This window comes from Fonsecaea erecta (assembly GCF_001651985.1).
Source record: "Fonsecaea erecta strain CBS 125763 chromosome Unknown Scaff8, whole genome shotgun sequence".
NCBI lineage: Eukaryota > Fungi > Ascomycota > Eurotiomycetes > Chaetothyriales > Herpotrichiellaceae > Fonsecaea > Fonsecaea erecta.
In genome coordinates, this window is record NW_017387251.1 from 1,299,855 (window position 1) to 1,316,194 (window position 16,340).

Below are 16,340 nucleotides of genomic sequence, written 5' to 3' on the forward strand. Positions count from 1 at the left end.
CGAGGTGGTGTTTGTTGGCGACGGCCTCAACAGAAGAGAGGGCTACGGAGAGGCCTCCAGGGGGCAGCAGGGTCAGCGTTGGCGTTGGCGTCATCGCTGCCCGCTGTCTCGACCTTCTCAACTTCACTTCTCGCCTCATCTAGACCATCGAGACTCCCGTCACACTCGCCAGTAACTATTCACTACTATTGCTACTACCACTGCTGCCTCCACTGCAACAGTTTCTGTGCTCGCGTATCTTTTCCCAGCAACACCTAGCCACTGAGTCCTTCGATCCCTCTCTCCTTTTCTTTGTCCGCACAACGAAACGACCAAGCTCCCCACGTTCCAAGGGCCCTGATGACCATCTCCCGCTGTATGTTGCTTTCCCCCCACGCCTAAGAAGTCAGTAGGGTAATTCAGGACAAAGAAGAAAAGCGAGGACATTCTGTGATGAAAGCCATGGGCCACTTATCCGGACTCCAAGGAGCACATGTCTGTATACCAGGTTCTTTACGTACTTCCACCGGGAATTACACCCTAGGTGCACGCAAAAAGAAAAGGATAATATGAGGCTACTTTAGCTTCTTATAAGGTAAATTCCCAGAGCGAGCTACAGGCTACAGGCATGTAAAATCCTCCCGCCCGTGCCGGAGAGTCCAAGCCTACAAGGGTAGGAGTAGGCATTCACCGACAATTCCCAGGGACTCGTGGCCCTCCCAACATCTTTAATCTTGCTATCCAGAACGAAGAAAATCTTGTCCAAGTCGAAATTTTGTTTACCCCCAGGAAGAATTTTGTGGTCAGTATATGTCTTTGCGACCGACCGACCAACCGACCGCTCGTCCTTTTTTTTTGTATCCGGAGCCCCCGTCCCCAACCATAGGCCCTCCCGTTGAATTGACACATCCTAAAAGTAAATTCGTCCTTCAGGATTATTCGTCTCGAATCATAATCGTTCATGGTGTTTGGTGAAGACACCCAATCATTAAATCGTAATGTGAGATCTGGCGAAAATAAAATTCTGAATAGTTCAACAAAGTAATCTTAGCCGAGCCAGAGATATTCAAAGCGTACATCATGGCTTGCTGGTAACAAGCAACCATCAGCTGGCTGCATTGGTAGGAAATAGAGAATAGGAGACGCGCGTGTTGCGTCTAGGTCGAGAAGTGGCCGTGGTGGCTCGTTTGCGACCAACTTGAGCCTTCGAAAGTTCCACTCCTGGCATTGACGACTTCCTCTCAGGCACGGGTATCTGGGACGCAGAGACACCCCGGTCATGTTTGATGGTCGGAGATGTAGTGAACGGTCCAACAGGTTCGAGAACGTGGGAATCCGCCGTCTTACTGCTCTGTGATCCTTCCCGTATCGTGTCTTGGCTTCCTTCGCGGAAGTGCTTTTCCACGTTGGCGCCGAAATCTTGGAGGTCGAGCTTGAGACTTTCCATCGAGTTTCCGAAACTAGCCAGATGGGCGAGATCAGATAGGCTCGTGCTGGAATTCGACGACCGGTGTGTGCCGAAAATCGAGGCAATAAAGCTCTCTTGAGAGCTCGACTTGCTCATGGTGGAGACGGGACTTCGCATGGGCCGGTTGCGGAAGGCGTCTGTTGAGACAAAACTGTCCTGTGGTTGGGAATCACTGACTGCTGCTTCATCCAAGGAGACGGTGGGAACTGGCTTCGGAGACTCGATTCCAAGCCCAAGGAGTGGGGATGAGGGTTCGCCTTCGAGCCGGCGAATAGGGCCACTGTCATCTCGAGAAGGGTAGCTGGGCATTTGCATGGTCAACGGGGTCGAGGCCGAGGAAGATGCTTCGTCCAGAGACGGCTGCTCTACCACCAAATAATTCTCCGAAGGTATGCTCAGAGCCCTGGGTTGATGAGAGATTGCAGCTGTATTCGAAGTATTGTTGCCATCGTCCTCATCAAACTCTGCGGCATGTTCCCACGAATAATCAATAGCATCCTCCCAATTCTCAATATCGATAGGCTTCACACCAACAGAGAATCGGTTCTTGGATTTAGGACTTGCCTCCGCGCCTGCATCTTCCAAGCCGGTCGTTTCTCGATCCGACGTCCTGCATGGCGAGATGTAGGAAATAGCACCGAACTGAATCTCACCGGATGATTGACTTCGCCGCTTGCGCTGTTTGGTTGAAGGTGAGGCGAGGGCGTCCACAATTGGTGGCTGACCAGACGTATGGGCCGCCTCTGAGACAACCTTTTCCTCGGTATTCTCCTCTTCAACCACCTCCATCAATGTCCTCGGAGGCGAGGGCAGCGGAGCAGTGCGGAGTGGTAATGCAATGTCGTCCCTAGTTGAGACAGCGTGGACAACCAAATCGTTTGGCAGGTGTGGGAGCGGCTTGGCGAGGGCTCTGGCATGGCTGATAGGGCTCATGGCAGACAACCTTCTACCTCCATCTGAGGAAGGAGAGATATCCACGGCAACCACGGATAGTCTCGTCGGTCGAGAGAAATTCTCCATCGAGCGAGACAGTCGAAAGTCGATAGGACTGTATGGTGGCACGAAGCTATCCTTGGGCGGCGGGCTTGGGCGTGTCGGGGTCGTTGGTAGGTAAGGAATGGCATTTGTAGTCGGCGAAGTCGGCTCATCAAATCCAACATGTATCTTTGACTCGTCATCGTTCACAGGCAGGTCCGTGACAGGTATCCCACGAATCTGGCTGATCGGTTGTTGGTCCGCTTGGACGGCATTGAATTCTGAGGTGAGGTCTGTTTTGCTGACTGAATCCAGACTCTGGAACTGGGCTTGATCTCCGTGAGTCAAATGCTGGAAGGCAAAGGGTCCTGAAATACTCCGCTTCAATCCTGCGTCTCGTTAGACATCGGCATCGACGAGAGGTCCGGCAAAGGGCTTCTTACGTCTGGAGATCAGTGTGGGCTGGCGTTGAAGAGCTTTTACCGGAGCCATCTCGGCAATCCTTGCTTCGGGGAGGACATTTGGTCTGTCTTCGATCTGGGAAGGTAGAAGATTGAGCTTACTACCTTGCCGTTTCAACATGCGAGTGCCCTTGTTCAGTAAGGTCTTCGCAGCACTTTCTTGGCGCTCGGCCATAGGAAGTCCACCGTCGACGAAACTCTGACGAGAAGAAGGCCGGGAGGCCATCTCATTTGAAGTATCCGACAAAGACCGAGTATAGGCAGAAAACGATGAAGTGATAGTGTTCGTCCGGGACCTCACTCGACTTTTAGGAGATATGTCGGCATTTCCTGACTCGGCAGAGTACTCTTTGATCAAGTCGGCCAAGGCTTGACCCGACGGCTCACCATTGTCCCTCGAAGACCAGTCACCGGCGACCAGATGCAGCCTGTCGCTGCTTTGCTTTGAATGTGCCTGGCTCCATGGGAAGCGACCCATTTAGATCTTGGGGTGTTAGGAGGCTGACAGTATCCCGGGACCAACACGACAAGTCTTCAGTGTCTCATCCACAAGTGGACAGGTACAGAATTGGGTCGGCCTGGTCTCGCGTATGTGACAGGGCAAGATCGTCGTACGTCGATTACTCAAGTGGAATTGTTTTGTCGATATTCCGGGGGTACGGGAGGAGAACTCGACCAGCAGCGGGGTCTATATGGCACACGAGCTGCCTCGACCTGATGTTTCAGTTAGTCGATATTGCCATCACGTGAAACGTCCCGTGCAATCGTTCCTCAGGACCACTCTTACCAAAAATCAACATTTGAAGGCAGAGGGGTTTCAAAGTACAGCCCGCCAACAAGGTGTATCTTGGAATATCTCGAAGAGCCCGGCAAATATCTGAGGAATCTCCTTGTCAAGAGAGTACCAGACCTTCCTGTCTTTGTTGAAGTGGCAGGCCGAACAGCTGTTGTTGACGCGTGAATCCAGTGATTTCGGAAACGGCAGTCGTATCAAAACAAATCTTAATATGTCACGAAAGAATGTCACCGCGCAAGTAACTTAGAATAGCAGCAGCAGGAGCTGGGTGATATACAGAGCTGAGGACGAAAGACAGACGTGCACAACGAGCGGGAGACGAGATATTTGGGCCTGATCTTACCAATTGGCAGAGCCCCGACCAGACGAAGAGTGGAGTGAGTACCTCGTCGTTCATGGGTCGAAGGCGTAGTCATGCAGAAGATAGAGCCCGAAAGCAGGGGCAGCGAGTGGTCCAAACTGCCGGCGAGGCTTGATGGCGGGATAACGGGGTGAAAGGACGATCTAAACCGCGGAAGGAATGGCTCGAGGGCGTAATGCTTTTCGACAGACGCGACTGAGACGGCCGGCTCGAAAAACACCCCCATCCTCGTAGAGAAGGAAGCAGGGGACTTGGGGAAACGTTGCGTTATGGTGGAGGTGTGAAGGAGCAGGCGAGGAGATTTGATGGGGCCATGTTCTCGTCAGGAACAGGTGGATTCGGCGCTGACTTCTTGTCAGTGGGTCGCACTCGTTGCGTGGGCGGAAGCCACAACCCGGCACCTTTGACTCGGGAACCAGGGGGTTTTTGGCCTCGCAAACCAGGATGGTGGTAGTGCGATGCTGCTTGCGCATCGGCGTCATCCTCCGACGCCCAGACGGGCTAGCCCACTATCGTGCCTTTTGCGAAACTCTCTTTTTTCCTGCGTGCCCCTGGCTTTTTTTCCATCATTGTCCGTTACTTGAAGCGCGCGTCCAATGGCAAGTGCCGCGGTCGAGCAGGGAGAGGAGGGAGAGGGGAGCAATGCAATGTTCATGCATCAGGACGTAGACAGGAGTCTCCAGCACCATCTCGTGTTAGCCATGTGGACGGATGACGACTTGTAGCAAATCAGATCCAAGAGCCACTTCAATGTGTCTGTCCCCTATTACATTCCGACCTCGTGAGGAAGTCCTCGTTGGCGAGACGCTGAAGAATTCAGAGGGACCACCGGTTCAGAGGCTTGACGATCGACATTGGACCGAGTCAGACAGGGCGACTTCTGCGCAGTCAGCAGTGGCTTGTCAATAATGGCTGGGTACCAGGCTGGGGGCTTGATGAAACGGGTCCTGGGCACGCTAGGCGATGAAGCAGACGACCTCCTTTCCGCGAAGGCAGGAAATGGGTACCTTAGGGGAGACTTCGGCGAGAAGGTGGGTAGAAGGTTCTGAGAGAAGAGCAGAGAAAAGCTAGCGAGGTGAGGGAGTCGGGAGAAACGGAATGCATCTGCGCAGAAACAACGCGAAGAAGATCCATCACAGACTGGGACAGAGATCTACTCAACGGTCCATACTGTATTAGGTTAGAAACTGTGCTAGTACCAGATGGACTCGCGCTAAATGGAATTAGCGTGATGCAGGCAGCGTCTCCTCCCCTCATGCATCACACACGCCAAACCGAGTTGGGAAGATATTGCATCCTGCCCATGTAATATCTGCTCCTCTGCTACGGCTTCTTTTCGTCTGTTGGGGTTCCAGCTCCTCGTAATATGGTATAACGAAATCTGAGGACAAGTCATACCATGGACCTACCTAAATGGGCTCTTCAATCTCTGGTCTTGCTGCAACTGCAACTGGAGATTCGGCTCATCCAGTTCGGAACAGATTTCTCCCCAGAGAGCGGTGAGAGGGTCTTCATGAGATTCAAGAGCTGCTGGACGGACAGCAAGAAGTCTAACATATCCTGGAGCATAGCAGTAGCATAGCAGTAGCATAGCATCAGGTTTGCCCTCGCTGTCTATAACGGAGATTCCCCTCTGCAGCTCTTCCGAAGATCGACATCTCCGTGCTGGTTTTGTTCCAGTGCCGACTACCTTCTGGGATAACTTTGACTCCGTGTTGTGTACGGAGTAGCCTATGAAGGGCACAGAATTTGATGGCAGAAGGTTTTACCCGTCAATATCAGGCTTGAGTGATCGATCAAGGATGAAACTCCCAGCACGAGATGGCTACTGTAGTCCTTGGGGTAATGGAGTCTGTGAAGTTTCTGCCAGAGATGGTACCCCGGAAGTTGATCAGGTCATACCGAGATATCAAGATTGAGGATGAAAAGCCAATGCTTGTTGAAAAGGACACGAGACATCATGTCTACTCGGTACAAGAGGCAGACTTTTCATTTTGGCTCTGCGGGTGACGATCCCCCTGTTGTGATCTGTGTACACCGCACCGTATACGGTTTCAAGTCTCTTTACAGATGCTTTTCTGAATGTCATTAGCGTGTGGATGAGCTCCAGGTCAAGATCAACAAAAGCAATGGTCTTCGATATGCACGTGTACGAGGTACCTTTCTGGTGTTCCTGTGCACGTCGTCTACGCGTGCAGTGCAGGCTAATCATCGCACCAGCCACCAGCAATCCAAGATGGCTTCTAATTTCGGGCCCCAGATTTGCTATCACCCGGTCAGTCTCTTCTTGTTCTTGACGCGGTTCATGGTTGATGAAGATCGGTCACACGGCTCGTCGATCTGCTTTACTGCCTTATCTCGAAGTTGAAGCGAGGACGACCACGACCGACGGTCGGAATGCCGTGATGGCTCCAAGCCGTTTGCTTTCTTTTTGCTGGAGTGAACGATTGCAGCTTATCAGTCACACCGACCAGGTGTTGGACCTCGCCGCATGCCGCTACCATGGTAAGGAAAGTCCCTGGTGACAACAGGGTGCTTGCACCGCAGATGGATGTTTCTTCATCACGTCTTTCAGCCGACCGGAAAATATCTCCCCTCGCATCGTCCCCTATTTGTGGTGTGCCTATGAATACACCCAACAGCTGAAAAAGTAACCGACTTGCCCTGAGGACCCCCCTGCGCCCCTCACTCCTTCCGAACTCGCTTATCGTTCTCGCTTCCTCTCGCAAACAGGACCACCATTCGGTCAGCATGCCTGACGGGAGTCGAAGAGCTTGGAACTGAGGAAGAAGAGGCGATGATCAGCTACAAGGAGCACGTCCCAGCCATCTTTGCCAGGAACTCTCAAGAGCGGTGAAGATAGATTAAGAGTTTGGCAGGAGTTCACAAAAATCCCACGCGTCTACCGCCCATAATCTTCCAAGCCCATTGGTGGCATTAGTGAAAATCACGAAGCGAGCTGTCTGCACGTCTACGTGGGATATTCACCAAGAACACGAGCCTGCAGGGACCCGTCGCTTTGTTCATCAATCGCACAATCATGCTTTCTCGGCTGTCTCAAGGTCTCCAGCGACGCCAGTGTTGGGAGCATGAGGGGCTCGTATCCGCCAGCCTAAAGTTAGAGGCCAAATTGTGCACAATCTACGCCTCCAAGGACATGTGAGAGATAATGTGTACTCGGTACACCTGATGCCTTCTGCGGCTCCATGATACGACAGTGCCCACTCATCAGCTATTGGGGAGCGTCTGGACGGAAACCTTTGTTGACCTGGAATGCAGCATCGCAACTCAAGGCTATGGAGAGCAGCCGTCGGAACTGTCTGCATTATTGAGTCTCGAATCCAGCATGATCTATCACGGTGAAAGCACGCGAGTCTCGCTCGCTCGTCACTGGCACTTCCACTCGGTACAGCAGACGGCACCTGGAGGCGAGCCAACGAGAGTCTTCCTTTTCCTGCCGCAGGAGCTCCATGAGGCGGAAGACTTACTAGCTCCCCCTTGTAGCTTGCTGGCCAGGGTATTTCGTATATTGTAGCGCAAAAAGCTGCATTTACCACATGGCAGCGCCCTACGGAGTATCCTCGAACCTTGTCAAGCTGGTATGTACCTAAAGGTGGCCCTTGACTGCTTGGAGGAATGGCGCAGCTCCCCCTGACAGATGCTTCAGGCATCCGGGCACTTTTGCCTTAGCCTGCGAATGTCCAATGCGTGTGCCGCAGGTTCTCCACGCTCGAGTTCCGGACAAACCAAAACGGTAGGAGTTGAGGGCTCCTGACCGAGCCAAACCGCCCTCAGGCACGCCGTGAGAGGTCCTGGCTCCTCGATCAAGCGGTGAAGCTTCATACGATGGACTTCTACTTTATTCTGTCTGGTACAATGAGCGGCCCGATCTCTGGTTCCATCCGTCAAAAAGTCGTCAACTGCCTCAACGATTGCTTCTCTGCCACTTAATGCCTTAGCACCTTTGAGGGTCTCGGTGGCTTCAATAATCATTTCAAACTTCAGCCACATCTAAATACAAGCTATTACAGAGGAGACCAGCAACCCACCTACGAACTTTGTGCGCGAGCAGCGCATTTGGGTCTGGACACTCCTCGGCGGTCTCTTCATCACCACGAAGCGCGACATGGCGCTTTGCTTTCTGGACAAGCTAATCCCATCTGCTCCAAGCGTAACGTTGATTGTCGTGGCTTCTCCATTAAAAGCCCGTCCCAGTCTATAAGCCGTGCGTTCCCAATAGTCCGCAGTCGCGTTCAACCACCTAGGCGACTACCAGGGACTTTGGTACGCGTAAGGACAAGGATCAAGGACTCTTCTTCGCATGAGGATGGAGACGAGGACTCCCTATTCTGTATTACCTTGTCTTGCCCACAGAATGCCCGCCCACAGAATGCCCACATCCGCTGTTGCTGGCCTTTCGCCTAGATGGTTTCAGCTGTCCCCTCACGCCACTGGCCTACTTATGCGTGACCGAAGGTGTTCCTGGCATCCCTTCAGCCCTATAGCGGCCCCTTACCGCTGGGGGGGAAAGCGACCCTCGGGAATTTTTGCTTTGAACATTTTTGCACTCCTTCTGTGCGTTGATCTTTACCGAGACTTCAGCGGACATCCACTTGAGAGACCAAGCGGACACCTCCACCTCCGGGGAAGCCATCATTGGTGTTCCTGATTCTCTGGTTACTCTAGCCAGGAACATCCTCCCTGGGCATCAGCAGCCAGCCCCTCGGATTCATTGAATAACGATTTCAACCGCCGCGCTCGGAGGGATAATCATTGAGTGCTTGCCCTTCCAGGGAATCGCCAGGGACCTCCCTTGGACGGACTACTCCGTACGGGGTACCTGCTCGTGCGCCTTACAGCCTGCTCTAATTAACATACATAAGTACAGTAGGCGCTTTTCCTACGGTGGTGGACATTTTGACAGCGGGCCTGGCGCGCAGGCTGATGCATGGCCGTTGGGGCACATCCACTCAAGGTTAAGATAGACATTATTTGACAGCTGTCAAAGTTCTTGTCTTCGCGTTCACGACTTCGGTTTCACCCTGAAGACTGGGGCCGTTCTTGTCGCGGTTGTCCAACCAGGGATATGGCTGCACAGGCAAGGCCCCATACTTGTCCCTTTCCCCTTTTGTTGATCTTTACTGCATGATGATGTCTGCCCTTTCCACACTTACTTTCTTTTACGCTACCACTTGAAGGAACTCTCCAGCATCGGGGACCTCGTGAGGGTCGGATAATGATAGGTGTGCTGGCTGCCTTACCACGCTGTCTCACTCTTGCAGCAACCCACAATGGATTAAGACATCGGTCGGAAGGAAATTTCTGCAAAACTTGATGATCATTCCAATGGCAGTGGGAGGTCCCCTGACCTATCAGTGGAGCTTACAGCGTGTCTTCCCACTCGGATCAGATATCCATGAGTCCAGAGGTCTGAATCCACGTCTGAGATTTTTTTTTCTTCCAAGGAGATAAATCGGCATGCAGAGCTGGGACGAAATGTGGCAGGCATGATTCCGGGAAGGTCGAGGACAATGCCCTGTCACAGGATGCTTTTTGAGGCGGAATGGTCAACCAAGCAGTGTCCTGTTCCCAGCCTCAATGGCTTTCCGCTCTCCTTCACTCATGCCTGAGTTGAAGTCCCACGTCTTCTGGCCCAGTCCCATGGCACGTTTGCCTGCATCATTGACCTGATCCCAGGCCACAGCCCCAGCAAAGCCAACCTCGCCGTCACCACCAGCTCCTGGGAAGTCCGGTGGGGGGCTGTATGCCAAAGCACTCATCCGTTGTCTCTTTAAGAACTCCAGGTTCGGTCTAGTTATTGCACATGCAGGAATATACATGACGCTGCTGTCACTTGTTCCATGGTGCTCCTGGTCCACGGCGTGGATCTACGGACCAATGTCAGCCTTTCCACGACAAGCCAAGATAGGGATGTTGGGGAAACATCTCTCGGTGAGGACCAAAACTTACCATGTCACAGTGCCAAGCAACATAATCGCCTGGTTCAACTTTGGGCATGCTCACCATGGTGGTGTCAAGCTCGAGGCCTGGGTGAGACACCGGGTCATATTCCTGACAAGCGGCTGGTACAGAGTTTGGGAATGTGGCATCCAGATTCAGCTTGCCAGTCTGAAGGTTGATAAAGGGTCTCAATATCAGGTAAGATGTCGCCTGTCGGATCAAGGGGCACACTTTCAGGGTGCCTTCACCAGGTCCTGTTGAGGACATGGAGAGCCAGCCCTGGAACAGGCGAAACATGCTGCATGCGCCTGCCCCATTATACAGGTCCATCTTCGCTTCGATGCGGTGGCGTGCGTCGAAAGGATCATACTCTTCCCACTGACCTTTGAGGATGGCCTGATACACGCGAGCATACTCGGGATCTTCCCAGCGCTCGAGACTCCCTCCGTCAGTGTGTGGACCGAGTGAGAACTTCGCGTCGCCCGGTTGCCGGATGCGAAAACGGTCGGCGTATGTCAGAGGGTAGGTGGTAGAAATCTCTGATGACGGGTCAGACGAGTGCCAGAAAGAGGCAAGAAAAGCCTGCGCTTTCAGCATGTTTGGATGAGCGCGTGCCTCGACCTGGGAAGGCGTCCAATACAACTCGTACACGGCAGGGTCATCTGGCGGAAAGGCCCTGACTTTGGATCGATTTGCTTCGATATACTTCCTGGCCTGCCGCTTCAGATCCAATGCTTGTTCTCGCGGGAGAACATTGCGAATGACTGCAGTGCCTCGATGCCGGATCGCGTCAAGCTTCGATTGAGGGACAGTCCCGGCAACTACATCCTGGAAGTCGATGCTTGGTATAACCTGGACTCAACAGTCAGCCGTGGCAGTCACTCGAGGGTAGAGATGGGACCGACATTACTCCCTTCTGATCTGATCTCGGCAATCTCCCGCGCCAGACTCTTCGACAGCCGATGCCAGGACGCTGTGATGGCGTCTTCATTGCCCTTGATCAACGTCTTCTTCAAGGCACTGAACCGCGGTGGCAGAGGGTCAGACTTCTTGCCAGACAGCGAAGGAAACACGGAGCTGATGTCACCAGCCTCTTTGGTTAAGGTGGATGCGGCACGGCGCAAGACAGCGGTAAGCTGGTTTTTCATGGTCTCTGCTCTCTAAGGGGACAGTCTGAGGATGAATATCTCATGGTCTCAGTCTCCCACGACTTCTCTGCTGCGTTCCACCGTCTGAATTTATCCTTGATCATTCCGCAAGAGGAACCGGATACGCTTCCCAACCAGGCGTAGCGTCGGATGAGGCAAAGGTGTGGTATTTCTCGGGGGCAAAAATAAGAGTCACCCATGTTGCGCCAAACCAGACGATCATAACCTCGGGCAAACTGTGCCCGAGAGTCTCATCCCACATTTCGTCGTGAGGGGAGAGCTGGCTACATCAGGCCCGACGTCTTTCAGGAGGGTCTGCTTTGTCAATGGCAAATGACAATGCAGGCTTCAAGTGCTGTGTATACCGAGGCAGAAGTAGTGTATATATAAATATGAATCTACAAGGTTGAGCTGATCTCCGATACACTTCGATTGTTAGATTGCCATTTTATTGCTCTTGCTCCCCAGACATTCTCCACAATGGCTCAGCAGATACAAGGAAAGACAGCGATCGTCACGGGCGCCGGCTCAGGTAGATATCAATTCCAACGCGACTTGGCCCCCGAGGCAGGAGCAGGACTAACGTGAGCGTCTCCTAACAGGCATCAATCTCGAATTTGCCCGTCTTCTGCTGGAACATGGCGCCAACGTCCTGTTTGCCGATCTTGGTCTGCGACCAGAAGCCGAGAAACTGGTCCAGAAGTACCAGTCAACGCCTAACAAAGCTGTCTTCCAGAAAACAGACGTGGCCTCGTGGCCTGACCTCGAAGCCATGTTTGCCGCCGCCCAGCAGCACTTTGGATCCATCGACATTGTGTGCCCGGGAGCAGGCGTGTTTGAGCCTCACTGGAGCAACTTCTGGTACCCACCTGGCACGGAGAAATCCAAGGACGACCCGGCTGGGGGCAGGTATGCTCTGTACGACATCAACATCACGCATCCCACTCGCGTCACGCAGTTGGCCATTGCCCACTTTTTGGCAGCGAATCCCCCATGCAGCACTGACAATCCCAAAACAATTGTCCATATCGCCAGCATTGCCGGTGAGAGTGCGAGTCTCGCGTTCCCATTGTACTATGTGAGCAAGCATGGCGTCCAGGCGTTGGTCCGCAGCTTGGCCGACCTGGAACACCTGCACGGGATACGTGTGAGCTGCGTGATGCCTGGGGTGGTCAAGACCCCCTTGTGGACGGACCACCCGGAGAAGCTGAAGATTGTCAAGCAGGAAGGAGAAGGGGCCGACACCTGGGTGACGCCAGAGGAGGTCGCTCAGGTGATGCTCGCCCTGGTGAAGGACAATGAGGTTTCTAGTGTTATTGGGGGTGGGAGCACGAGAACCAATGGCGTCAATGGAGAGCAGCAGGACATGATCCCGATCAAGGGAGGCACCTGCTTGGAAGTGCTGGCGGGTGCCGTCAGAGATGTGCCTCTCTATAACAATGTTGGGCCATATGCGACGGGCAAGCAGGGGGCGAGCGTCAGTGATGGTGAGAAGATATACAAAGAGGTGCTTGGGGAGTTGAAGCCGGGGTGGGGGAAGTATTGACGAAGGATACACACACCTCAGCTATAAGTAGAGAGAAGAGAGAAGAGAGAAGAGAGAAGAGAGAAAATGATATACTTACTATACACAAAGAGTATGTATATGCAGAGATGGATTGATTGTATTATGGTGACAGGGGGACACGGGGAGACACTGTGTCTCCCGATTGTGGCCGGACATTTGACGCCATCCGCAGCCACAATTATTACATACGTATCGTATCATATTATTATCCGTCGCCCACTCACTCACTCATTCGTTTGTACCCCGAACATTTCCACAATCAATTCATTCACTTCCTGCTCTTTCTTCTCACCCGCTCGCTTTGGTGATTTTCTGCTAATTTCCTCCACCCATCATCTATCCGTGTCGACTCTGTCTCTTCAGTCAAGTGGCTCTTGCGAGAGACGCAGAGAGATGAGCACCCCCGATCCAACGAGATAAACTGCGCCGCTCTCAATCCGTCATGTCTCTACCTGCGCCTGCCTCCTCCAGCAGGACGCAGTCTCGAGCCCGTCGGTATGTTGCCTCCCATTTCTCCCCTCCGACGATGACTGTGCTGTTTTTGTGTCCTAACTGCGTCCCAGGCGACCCGCTACCCCGACTCTCAGCAAGCGTGATCTCACAGGAACTGTCGGTCAGGCAACATGGATCAGCAGCGTTGTCAATCTCCTCAATACGATCGTGGGCGCCGGGGTTCTCGCTATGCCCCTCGCCATGTCACATATGGGCATCTTGCTGGGAACAATCGTGATACTGTGGGCGGGCCTCACGGCGGGGTTTGGCCTCTACCTGCAGACTCGCTGCGCCGCATACCTCGAACGGGGCTCGTCGAGCTTTTTTGCGCTGTCTCAGATCACATACCCGAACGCTGCGGTCATCTTTGATGCTGCGATTGCGATTAAATGCTTTGGAGTGGGCGTCAGCTATCTTATCATCATTGGCGACCTCATGCCCGGTGTCGTGCGAGGGTTCGCTCGGGAAGAGGATCTGGGCCAATTCATGTTCGACCGCCATTTCTGGGTCACGGCCTTCATGCTGGTCGTTATCCCCTTCTCCTTCCTCCGTCGACTCGACTCGTTGAAATACACTTCGGTCATCGCACTGATTTCCATTGGGTACTTGGTCATCTTGGTCGTCTATCACTTTGTCGCACACGACACCTTGCCCGATGGGCACTATCAGACTCCGCTGAGGATATTCAAATGGGCGGGTGCTATCCCGGCGCTCTCTTCCTTCCCAGTCATTGTGTTCGCCTATACATGTCACCAGAACATGTTCAGCATCCTCAACGAGATCAGCGACAATTCACATTTCCGCACCAGCGCCGTGGTGTTCGCATCCAACGGCACCGCTGCCTCCATATATATTTTGGTTGCTATTACCGGATACCTGTCATTCGGCAACGAAATTGGAGGAAACATTGTGGCACAATATGCACCCTCAGTGTCCACAACCATCGGTCAAGCCATGATCGTGGTTCTCGTCATGTTCTCCTACCCTCTGCAAGTTCACCCCTGCCGAGCTAGTATTGATGCGGTGCTCAAATGGCGTCCTTCCGACAAGTTCAAAGCGAGACTTCGCTCCACTCCCGCCACACCCAATTCACTCGATTCTAGTCCTCCGCGTGACGTCCCCTTGCTCCAACCTGGCAGAAAGCGGAACACAGAGATGGGAGAGGCTCGGTTCGCTGCCATTACCACCGCGATCATCATCCTCAGCTACATCGTCGCAATGACCGTTTCCAGTCTGGAGGCCGTCCTGGCATATGTTGGTTCAACGGGCAGCACGTCCATCTCCTTCATCCTTCCGGGATTGTTCTACTATAAAATCTCTTCGCCCGATTCACCTTTGCATCAAAAACTCGTGAAAGAGGAAGACGACTACGACTGGCAAGGGGGTGATGATGAGAGCGACAAATCTGACGACGAAGGTGTTCATGATGAACCACCGAACCACGAAGGCCAAAATCTGCTGGGCAACTCGGGGATACTGAGCATCAGCGGGGTCAGCTTGTTGAAACGGACGAGGAATTTCCGCCGGAAGATGCTTCGCAAGCTCAGCCTCGCGTTAGCCATTTATGGCATATGCGTCATGGTGGTCTGTCTCATCACGAACACTTTTTTCATTGTTTCACACTAAAGTGTCGCGGAGAGGAGGCAGCGAAGCGCTTGTGTGTGCGCCGGTATAGGAATGTCAGATGTGCACGTGTGCCGCCTTACGAGAGCTGAGGTCTTATAAGAGTGGACTGTTCAACCCAGCTGTTGACCATATCATGGGATTATGACCTGCTCGTCGGATCTCGAAGAAGAATGGAGGCCAGTTGGTCGATATCCACTACCATCAACTAATCAGAGGGCCTCTCAAATACTTGCTTTCTGGGCGACATCTCACCCTGCAGGCACTACCCCGTTCCAAAATCGATTCATCTACAATTTGTGCAAAACCATCGTGGAGCTCAATTGAGAACGGGACAGACATCATCATGATCTCCTTCAGAGCTTCCCAAGATATGGATGTCCATTTGGCCAGATCAACAAGAAGAGTTATGTCGTGCACGCTTCGTCCGACTTGGAATGGCGGAGCCTCATGGTGGGAAAAATTCGATGCGGATCAAAGAGCACCCATATATGCAAACATACAAACAAAACCAATGGCGTACGAACGGTGCTCCAAATCTCTTGCACCAACCACAAAATCGACACCCCCAGTGGGGAAAAGGGAAGAAATAAAATGACTTGTCGATCCCATCATGACCTTGATTTTTGAAACTTGGATAGAAAAACAAAGTCTCGTAGAGCGACGGCGTCCAGGCACCAGGCACGGCAGGCAGGCAGGCAGGAGAAGGGATGATTTTTATGTCTTATAGTATTACCATTTCCCATATGCCACATCATACCATACTATACTATACCACACCATCCTTATTAGCCAGCCATAGTCATAGTACAGTATAGTCATAGTTCGAGTCATTGCATACAGTACGACCAACAGTGAACACATTACTGGACCTGTCCTTCGCAATACTCCATCCATAGTCCGTCCGTGCGTATTCCGTTCTTGAATTTCCCCCTTTTTTTCCTTGCCTCTTTCATTCATTCATTCATTCATGAATTAGTCATCCTCACACAATGAATTCCGTACGTCCTTGACGACGATGACGGTGATGGCCTGCCTAGCTGCCTGCCTGGTGTGAATTCGTCTCTCATTGTTTCTTCCGTGGCGGCCAGCTGGGGTCTGGTCTGGTCTGTCTTCACAAGATCTATCTTCGAGCGAGCATATCCAGGAAGGAAGGTTGTCGGGGAGGGAAGGGGGAGACGGATATGGACCTTGATTCGTCTGATGTTTGTACTTTGGTTAGGAACTTCGGCGAATGGAAAAGACAGACGGAACTATGGAACGAAACGAAGTAAGATAACAATGTATGTATGCATACTCGGTTCCCATTATGTTGGCCCTTGGCCATTGAAAAACGATTCTAATTAAAGCCAAACGAAACCGTGACGGTACAAAGCCAAGTCCAAGAATTCTGTGATGATTCCCCAGTGCTTGACTGTATATTTCGCAGCACAATCGGCCGAAAAGAAACTGGGTGTCGGCACCCAGCAGAAGCCAGCGACATTTTATCCCGATCATGCGAATAGCCAT

At 52.6% G+C, this 16,340-nt stretch overlaps 4 protein-coding genes across 4 annotated transcripts; 2 read left to right on the forward strand and 2 right to left on the reverse strand.

Moving 5' to 3' along the window:
• Window positions 1-1,084: 1,084 nt before the first annotated feature.
• Window positions 1,085-3,109, reverse strand: AYL99_09134 (hypothetical protein; the record flags this gene model as incomplete). Its single annotated transcript, XM_018840642.1, has 2 exons — window positions 1,085-2,811; window positions 2,866-3,109. 2 exons carry the CDS (start codon window positions 3,107-3,109, stop codon window positions 1,085-1,087), a joined length of 1,971 nt encoding a protein of 656 aa, XP_018690389.1.
• Window positions 3,110-9,607: 6,498 nt separating this feature from the next.
• AYL99_09135 (hypothetical protein) lies at window positions 9,608-11,149 on the reverse strand (the record flags this gene model as incomplete). The annotated part of the gene is made up of 3 exons (XM_018840643.1): window positions 9,608-9,928; window positions 10,011-10,853; window positions 10,907-11,149. 3 exons carry the CDS (start codon window positions 11,147-11,149, stop codon window positions 9,608-9,610), a joined length of 1,407 nt encoding a protein of 468 aa, XP_018690390.1.
• A 480-nt stretch (window positions 11,150-11,629) lies between these two features.
• On the forward strand, window positions 11,630-12,695 carry AYL99_09136 (hypothetical protein; the record flags this gene model as incomplete). The annotated part of the gene is made up of 2 exons (XM_018840644.1): window positions 11,630-11,681; window positions 11,752-12,695. The coding sequence occupies 2 exons, from the start codon at window positions 11,630-11,632 to the stop codon at window positions 12,693-12,695; spliced, it is 996 nt and encodes a 331-aa protein (XP_018690391.1).
• Window positions 12,696-13,158: 463 nt separating this feature from the next.
• Window positions 13,159-14,834, forward strand: AYL99_09137 (hypothetical protein; the record flags this gene model as incomplete). Its single annotated transcript, XM_018840645.1, has 2 exons — window positions 13,159-13,211; window positions 13,280-14,834. The coding sequence occupies 2 exons, from the start codon at window positions 13,159-13,161 to the stop codon at window positions 14,832-14,834; spliced, it is 1,608 nt and encodes a 535-aa protein (XP_018690392.1).
• Window positions 14,835-16,340: the final 1,506 nt, after the last annotated feature.